Source organism: Olea europaea, chromosome 1, assembly GCF_002742605.1.
Source record: "Olea europaea var. sylvestris chromosome 1, O_europaea_v1, whole genome shotgun sequence".
In the NCBI taxonomy this organism is placed as follows: domain Eukaryota; kingdom Viridiplantae; phylum Streptophyta; class Magnoliopsida; order Lamiales; family Oleaceae; genus Olea; species Olea europaea.
In genome coordinates, this window is record NC_036237.1 from 21,444,908 (window position 1) to 21,454,470 (window position 9,563).

At 34.5% G+C, this 9,563-nt stretch overlaps 1 protein-coding gene across 1 annotated transcript; it reads right to left on the reverse strand.

Annotated features, from left to right (window-relative positions):
• Window positions 1–386: 386 nt before the first annotated feature.
• On the reverse strand, window positions 387–8,722 carry LOC111397102 (protein HOTHEAD-like). Its single transcript, XM_023023845.1, has 5 exons — window positions 8,524–8,722; window positions 7,494–8,144; window positions 1,783–2,174; window positions 731–1,281; window positions 387–621 (listed from the first exon to the last, which is right to left on the reverse strand). The coding sequence occupies exons 1-5, from the start codon at window positions 8,609–8,611 to the stop codon at window positions 579–581; spliced, it is 1,725 nt and encodes a 574-aa protein (XP_022879613.1). The 5' UTR covers window positions 8,612–8,722; the 3' UTR covers window positions 387–578.
• Window positions 8,723–9,563: the final 841 nt, after the last annotated feature.

A 9,563-nucleotide genomic window follows, 5' to 3' on the forward strand; every position in this document is an offset into this window, starting at 1 on the left:
GAAATTCTAGATTGCCTTCACAAGATTTCCACTTTTAGTTAGAGAGAAAATCAGTTGGTCTTTAATTTGTTTGATCAAAATTACACTATATCATGATATTTAATTATTAGGGTCAACAATTTGTTGATTCCTATGGAAAACTGAATAATCTGCACAAATATTGAGAAAATCTTAATAGCGTTTTTATATAAGAAGCTAATAATAAATTATCCCAATTTCAATGATATCCATTCAATCTCGTTAGGTATAGGTGCTTTTCTTCAACTACACAAAGTTCTTTCATTTTAGTGTGTGTGTATATATATACGGAAATGATCTCCTAAGCACCGGTGCTTAGGAGATCAATTCTGTGTATATAAATGTAAATGACATGTCTTCATTCATGGCTTGAATGGTATTGTTCTCCATGGAAATTTGATATCATAAACAAAACATTATTCATAAACAAGGCTGCTAGCTTGTGCAGAGTTAGCATTGAAGTGATTTGGCTAAAAAAGGTACTTATGATGATGATGAAGATAATAATGATCTCATTTCAATTTGGAGGGACAAGATAATTAACTCTAGATTAATTTCCTTCAGTGTAGATTTCTATCCTGCAGAATTCTTTGTCCCATATACCTGCATCAATGATTCACAGCACAAGAAAAAAAAATAATTAAGTCCAATGTTCATAATCAGCTTAATGAACTATGTCTAATTATAATTACTTTAAAGTGCTTATGTTTACCTCCCAAGCATCATTACAGTAGCTTGAGGGTTAGTTCCCGGACTGTTGTAGAACGTCGACCCATCGATAACGCGTAACGAGTCGACACCTATCACTTTGTAATTCTGATCTACAACCCTGCCAACTTGGCATCCTCCATGGTAATGCCATAGAGTCATCACAGTGTCTACGCAGAATTGTTCCAGGGAATAAGTTGCTGTCACATGTTTAGGCCTCATGTTAATTGGATAAGTCAACATCATGCTCATTAGAGTTTGCATGGTTGCAAAGGGATAGTGAAAAGTCGAGAGATGACTCGATTCCACGACTCTTCTAACTATTTCCATGCCTTGAACACATCTTTGTAGGTCTCTTGGATCTTTGAAGTAGTTGAATGTGACTCTCGGATTGTCATTTGGATCCCTACTTTGGAGCTCTAGATAGCCAGCCGAGAAAGGTCCGGCGATCTTTTCTAGGATGACTCCAGCTTGAATGTTTGCATATCGGTAAGGGTCAGGTCCGGGCATTGCTTGCATGTTTTCATTGAAAGGGATTGTGAAAGGATGATCAGTCTGCATAGTGTAACATTTTAATTACAAATCTAAATCTTTTGATACATGTAGCAACGTATCGAGCACAATAAGCCCCTATTTGATGCTCATTGTTTTAAAACTCTTTTTGCTACAAGATCATTTTCTATTCTTTATTTACACAATAAAATAATCTGCATGTAAATCTAAAACTTTTCTTGACTTTTTAAATACGCATTCTACTAAAAATATTATTCAAAACCTTTTTTTTTTGTTATTGTGTATGTATGACCCTATTGGAGAGTAATTTTCATAATTGATTTTTTGACCGTTAGGGGAAAAGTGGAACCCACCTATAAGAGAAGAAGTCAAATATGACGGTTGAAATAATGAAATAACGGTCAAAAAATTAATTTTTTTTAGGGGAAAAATCACTCCCAAACGGGCATAGAATGGGCACCAGACAGGTTAGATGTGCTAACCTAAACCTAGAAGCTGACATTGTAACTACAAAACAAAAAATTATGGGCCTAGTGAGCTAACCTGATTTTCGAACTTGGAAACTTCTTGGGCCATCCCACGGGCCCAAACCAACTCAAAAAATCCACTAGCTGCTTCAATGAAACTACCAACTTGTGTTATACCCACCACTTGAATAAGGGACAATTCAACGGGCCGAGGTGAAGGAATAAAGACAGCATTCATTGGGTTATCAGACATTCCTTGGCCCACATTTGGTTGATCCAGTATCACTTTTATTCCTTGGTCTCTGAGTTGATTGGCCGGCCCAATTCCACTTAGCATCAGCAATTGTGGGCTTCCAAGTGCACCAGATGATAAAATGATTTCATTCATGGGTCCATTGTTCAAATAGGCCATATGCCTAATACCATTTGAATCTCTGAAGTATACCCCATAAGCTTTTGGTTTTTGACCTGCATCGTTACAAATATTTAAAGTGAGCATTGATTTTTCACGCATGCTTTTTCTTCTCGAAATCTAACAAGTAGAATTTTCAATATTGAATGACCATAAGACTTGAACTCGAGATTTTAAATATATACTTGATACCATATTGTTGAGCCATTTAAAAAGAAAAAAAAAAAGGAGTCATTGACTTTGAATTTCAATAAAAAAGTGGTGAAACTCAAAGTAGTGGTGAAAAGGATAAATATTAAAATTAACTAGGATTCTATCAGCAAAGCATGGTTGTGTATAAATTAAAGAATAACTTGCTAGTATTTTATTTTAAGATAATTAATATACATAACTCAATAGAAAAAGAGAGGACAGACAATCTGGCTGGGAAACCTATCCTTAAACTTATTGTCAACCACCTTTTCATCAAGAAAATGAGGGGAATACTTGGCATAATAAATTGGGCAATGTTGGAGAAGATTGAAATGAAAAAAAAAAAAAAAAAGTTCAAATATTGTTTCTTATTATTCTGGTAGTTTGTAATACCATGCCCCTGTTTGACAATCATTATTTAGAAAAAAAAAATAGAATTTTGAATATTGATTTTTAGGAGAATATTTAATTTAAAATGTAGGAAAAAATTTTGGGTTTACGTGTAGAATATTTTACCGTATCAATATGTGGTTGAAAATGAGTATGTGAAAAAAGAGTTTAAAAATAATGGTTATCAAACAGTGCTAAATATAGCGGAATAATAGTATATACTTTGTTTTGAAGATTATAGGGGAGTTGCTTAGTATAAAATTAGGTAAGAAAATAAAGAAAATGTTGGTCATTGATAAATTTTGATTAGGTATCTCATCTTACCATTCTTCTTTTCTATTTGCTATTCGCATTTTGCACAACAATTTGTATCATAGCAAGTTAAGGATTTTTGCGATGGCTGGGCATGAGGCTGGGTCATATAGGTGAATAAGGATTGATGGAGATTCTAAAGAGAAATTTGTTGAAGGACATAGAATCATGTAGACTTGAACTTTGCAAGAATTGTGTCTTGGGCAAGCAACACTAGGTGCATCTCAAGATGGGCACGCATAAGACATGGGTTATACTTGAATAATTCATTCAAATGTCCGGGGACTAGGGGACTATTGAAGGAGTCATCATGGGGTCGAATTGTCCATTTTATGACTTTTATTGATGATTTTTTCAAGAAAGTTTAGGTGTACTTCATGCAGCATAAGTAAGAAACTTTTGAAAATTTCAAGATGCACAAAGTTGAGGTGGAAAATCAACAAAGGAGAAAGGTAAAGTGTTTGAGATCAAACAATGGGACTACATAGACATATTTGAAGTTCTTAGAAATTTATTTTTAGTATGGGATTAAGAGATACTTCACATTATGCAAGACGCCACAATAGAATGGTGCGGCAGAAAGGATGACCAAGTCACTTATAGAGGGATCAAGGTGTCTTAGGTTGAACGTTGGGCTTTCAAGAACTCTTTGGGAAAACACAATAAGTATGGCATATTTCTTCATAAACAAATAACTACAGGCACCACTAGACGAAAAATGTTATAGAGGAAGTATGGACAGGTAAAGAAGTTGATTATTCTTGTTTGAAATTATTCAAAAGTCCAACCTATATGTATATTCTAGTGATGAGAGATGAAAACCTAGACCTAAGTCTAAGAAGTTAACTTTCTTGGGTTTGCGAAGGGGCTGAAGGGATACTAAGTTTGGGATCCTCTTGTAAGAAAGGTGGCAATTAATAGATACATGATCTTTGATGAAAAGTCTATGCTGGAGAGTACTCAGGAAAAAAAAGAACAAAAGTTAGCAGATTGTAAAGAACAAAAGTTAGCAACAATAAGCAAGTGGTGCAAGTTGAGTTAGGGAGAAAGCAAGTGAAGAGATGCATAATCAGAATTTAGAAGCCTCTACTTCAGGAGCAATATATTATATACACAAGTAGACCTACGCGTGTTGTTAAACCACCATCGAGGTTTGATTTTGAAGATTTGGTTTCTTATACGCTATTTACCAATAGCGGCGATCCTACTACATTTTAGGAGGTTATGGACAGTCAGGAGAGAGACAGATAGATGGAAGCTATGATGGAGGAGATTTAGTCTTTTTATAAGATTGAAACTTGGGATTTGGTGGAGAGTTAATTGTTCCAATGGTCACTGAACTTAGGTTCATATCTTTGATTGGCCACTAAACTTTAAAATATCAAGTTTTAGCCACTAAACTTTGAAAATGTTGAGTTTTGGTCATTGAACTTAGGTTCATGTATTTGTTTTGGTCACTGAAATTTAAAATGTCGAGTTTTGGTCACTGAACTTAGTTCAATATCTTTAATTGCTCACTGAACTTAGGTCTATATCTTAGATTGCTCATTGAAATTTAAAACGTCAAGTTTTGGCCACTGAATTTTGGAATATACCGTACGTTACTCACTAGCATAACTGTTGAATTTTGAAAAATATCGAGTTTATAGTGAATAATGTACAACATTTTTCAAAGTTGAGTGAGTAATGTACAATATTTTTCAAAATTCAATGAGTAATGTACAATATTTTTTAAAGTTCAGTAACCAAAACTCGACATTTTAAACTTCAGTGAGCAATCAAAGGCATTGATCTAAGTTCAGTAACCAAAACTCGACATTTTTCAAGGTTTAGTGGCCAAAACTCAACATTTTAAGCTTCAATGGAAAATTAAAGACATGGACATAAGTTCAATGACCAAAACTTGATATTTTAAAGTTCAATGGTCAATCAAAGACATAGACTTAAGTTCAGTGACCATTGTAATAATTAACTCTTTGCTGGAGCATTCGGAGGAGAAGCGTGCAATTGGGCGTAATTGTTTATAAAAGAAAAAAGGAAAGTGAAAAGTTTAAAGCTCGACTAGTAGAAATAGGGTACTCACTGAAGAAATGAGTAGATTATGATGAGATCTTATCCCCATTAGATAGACACACTTACATAAGATGAGTGCTGGGTTTTGTAGCATACATGGAATGGAGATGAGTAGATGGATGTGAAGATTGTCTTACTTCATGGTAACTTGGAGAAGGATATTTATAAGGTGTGGCTTTATGGGTTTGTTCTACCAAGAAAGGAGGAGGAAGTTTATAGGCTAAAGCAATTTTCAAGGCAGTGGTACAAGAAATTTGACTCATGTATGCTTTAGATATGTACGTTATGTGTGAGTATGATTGTTTTGTTTATGTTAAGAGCCTTGACGATGGTTCTTTTATTTTCTTGTTACTGAATATCAATGATGTGTTGATTGTTGCTAAGAATATGACTGATGTTGACAAGTTGAAAAACTTGAGTAGATCATTTGATATGAAGGGTTTGTGTGTTTCAAAGAAGATTCTTTTGAGGAAAATTCGTATGGATAGGAAATTTGGGAGGTTATGATTGTTTCAGAAAACTATGTGCATAATGTCTTAGAGAAATTTATGGTGACTAATGCTAAAGTTAGGCATACCACTGGTGAATCATTTCAAGTTGTCTACCGGTCAGTGTTCGAGTAAAAAATAAGAGGCTGAACATGTGTCAAAAACACTATATGCTAGTGTAGTGAGACGTTTGATGTATACCATGGTCTGTACTTGGTTAGATATACACACAAGTATGTGGTGCACAAGTATTGGCCAATCCTAGGAAACAATATTTGAATGAAGTCAATTGAATTTTAGATACTTGACAGGTATTATGACATTATGTTTGGTAGACAAAAAGAGCTGTTCTCAATTGTGGCTATGTAGATTTAGATTATGCAGGGATCTTGATAATAAGAGGTTTACTAGGGCTACGTTTTTATTCTTATAGGTGAGGTTATTTGTTGAAAGTTTGATTTACAATCTTTAGTTCCATTGCATTGTGCATGACCAAGTTAGAGTACATGGTATTTGCTGAGGCTATTAAGAAAGCATTATGTCTTGCACGGTTAGCTAAAGAAATAGGTGTTGAGCAAGGTGGAGTTTAGTTGCATTGTGATAATAAAAAAATGCCATTTATTTGGTGAAGAACTAGGTGTATCATGTGAGAACCAAATATATAGATGTGAGGTTTCACAGGATCAGAGAGTTGATTACTTTAGGACTTGAATATTTAAACAGTACAAACTTCTGAGAATGCGGCAAATATGTTGACGAAGGTCATCATCGCAGACAAGTTCAAGCATTGCTTGGACTAATCAATGTCTCTAGGTGCTAGAGAAAAGACATACCCCTACTTATTTAGTGTTGGGAGCTTGCGGCTACGATCTAAGGGGTCATATTCACCAAGGTGGAGATCATGATTAGGTGACTCATATTTTTGTATATGGGAGCTAGTTGATTGAGTGGAGGGTACAATAAGGTATTGTAAGGATACTTTCTGAATTAGGGTTCAATACAAACAACCTTATTTAAAAATATTCAATATTAGGGGATTATTCGTATTGTATAACAATGGGAGTAGGCACATTATCGAACTACCTAAATTTTTTAGCGTCAATTTTATTGTTTTTCTTCTGTTCGATTTTCATGTTCACATTTTGCGCAACAATCTATTATTCTCTTGGAAAGTTAATCTCATCATTTTAAATAAGCAACAGAAAATAAATTATCAACTTTTAGTTATAATTGCAAAATTTATGCTAAATCTAACTCATGAAAGTGTGTTACTTCAAATTCTTAGGCACTGATTCAAACTGGAAAAAGAAAATCAAACTTTATAAAGTTGGCTTGTTTGACAATAACGATTAAAAGAAATCAAAGGGTCCGCTTGATTGTAAGAATAAAATTTGGGTGGAAAGAAAATGAATTTTAGGGAATTGAATTGTTTAGAACTTGTTTTATTGGGAATTGTCAATTAAATATATTTGATTGGGATAATTTTTTACTTGGAAAATGTTGAAATGTGGATGTTTTGGTGTTCGTTTGGCTTTATTTTTCATAAAAATTGTCAATTAAAGAGATAAAGTTGTTACAATTGTAGATAAAATTTGTTTTCATTGCAAAAAAAAAAAAAAAAAAAAAAAAACTTGGAAAAGGATTCCCACCAAAACCATGGGAATTTTAATTCAAGAAAATCAAGGAAAATCGGTCACGTGGGACCGGGGATGGAAAATGAATTGCCAAAAAAAAAAATTGTAATTAAACAACTAAAAAGGTAGAAAATGAGAAATTTCCATGGAAAATTCCCCCGATTAAACAGGTCCTTAGAAGATTTTCGTCAGTAAAACTAATGGTGCAACTATTGAAACTTTGTTTATTTATATAGATTTGACAACTGTCCAAAATATAATAGAACTAATTGAGAGAAATTCTAACCTGCGGGTATTGTCCTGATTAAGATTTGATAAACTGTTGCATGCAGATAAACTGAAATCTTTGTTGGATCAGCATACTCCAATAAATCCGCAGCAGTGTGTCTATATCCATTTTGATCAAACATTGTGCCACCAACTTTAGTTCCCGACAGATGTTCATATGTAAAACCATGATGCGGGGAAACCCCGGCTTCAAGCAGCCCATCTCTCACCGCAGATTGCCACGTCAGCATGGGTGGCTGAAACACCACTTTATTCTCCACCCATTCATAAGATTCGTTCACCAATCTTGGATTCCAGCCCGCTGACGCCACATAGTCGGAGCTCGCCCGGCTGTAGAAACCAGCATTTATAGCGGAGCCACCGCCCAACACCCGAGCCCGGTGGTTGAAAACGCCGTCCATAGAAAGGAAAAATTGAGAAGCTGATGTTGGAGATGTATCTGCTAGGGTTTCAGGGAAGCCACCTATGTTGGTTATGTTGGGATTTCCATAAGGCAAGCCACCTCTTTCTAGCAATAGTATTTTTGCTTCGCCTTGCGAAAGTGTCGCCGCCAGTGCGCAGCCAGATGTTCCGCCGCCAATTACTATGTAATCGAAGTACATCACCGGTGGAGCCAATTTAGCATCTTTTACAAACGATGAATATGGAGCTGCAGGGAAAAAAATTAAACAATCTAAAAATTAAAAATAAAGAAAAACCAGCATCTATATGCAAAGTATTTTAAGAAACAATGAGGGATAATTCCATAAAAATTAATTTGATCAGAGTTTATTCATATGTTGAATGCAATGCGTTCACAACATCAAATGAAATTGGAACTAAATCAGCATTCTTGATTTCATAATCAATTCTCAAAAGTTCATCTACTAACAAATTAGTTCCCAAAATAACACACAGTTGCCGGTGTGTTTTTCTGGAGAAATACTTCAACTGGGCTGTGTTACATGCACACCGTGGTGAGACCATCCACTAATAAAGTATTTCTCATGATGGACCTAGGTGTGTGTGTGGGTGAGAGAGAAAGAGACCTTGTTCTGCAGAAGACGAAGCAACGAAGAAGAAAATCCCAAGAGAAATAACTGCAACAATGTGAAGAAACCACATCCGAGAAATCATATTTTCAACAAGTGATAACAAAAACAAGAGAATTGATTTCTTAAACCCTATTTTTCTGTACAGAAACAGGTGCTTAAGCTACTCTTCTTTTCATCTGTTAAAAAAAACTAAACAATTAAAACATCCCCTTTGGCACAAAGATTTTCTCCAACATTTTCTTAGGACTACTGAGAATTCTAATACTTCATCAAAATAATAAGAATATTTCAGCCATTTCATGTAAAGACTCAGTCTCAATTAAAAAAGTAGGTTGAAGTAAAGGCTTATATGTCATATACAACAAATTCTTTGAATTTGTGTCAAATTTATCACCACTTGCCATTGAAAAACGTTAACAATGACATGACCTAGTTAATTAATTCTTTCATTAAATCTTTCTGGGACTACTTTTTTGAGAAAAGAGAGGAAGAAAATACAACGCTTTGTAGGACATTAAATGACATTCAGTGTTTGTTTTCTTGAAATGCAAAACTAATGAAAGCAAGTGCACATCCAGTTGTGTGCATCTCTCTTGCAAGTTGTTGGGAGTTAATTAAATCGAATTCTTTTTCCTGACAAAAAGCATATGAATGAGTTATATGGATTGATCGATCGGGATTAATTACTTTAAATTGCTTGTTAATTTGTTGGTGGTTAATGTTTTCACAGGCACATTTGGCGTGTAGATTGAATTGTACAATGAATAAAATTTTAGTTTTTGGTTGTTTCTCCCACTATATTGTCTATCCAACACAAACAGGTTATAATAACTAATTTATAGTTTAAGTTACTGAGAATACCACATAGAATTTGTCAACATCGACTCTCACAATAATAAATTGAACCAAGAACACCAGTTCGTCTAATATTGGTAGTCAACAGTTAAATACTTGGCACTGGTGAATGAAAGGAACTAATAAGTTAGCTAAATGATTTATGTCGCACCACGAGTGCTTAGCGATTGTTTAGAAGG

Bases quoted from the DNA above. Each gene is read 5' to 3' on its own strand.
- LOC111397102 (XM_023023845.1), bottom strand. From the start codon at position 8,611: ATGATTTCTCGGATGTGGTTTCTTCACATTGTTGCAGTTATTTCTCTT. The intron at 2,175-7,493 runs GTTAGAATTTCT...GTAACGATGCAG, and splicing joins AATCAGGACAATACCCGCAG to GTCAAAAACCAAAAGCTTAT. The intron at 1,282-1,782 runs GTTAGCTCACTA...TACACTATGCAG, and splicing joins TTTCCAAGTTCGAAAATCAG to ACTGATCATCCTTTCACAAT.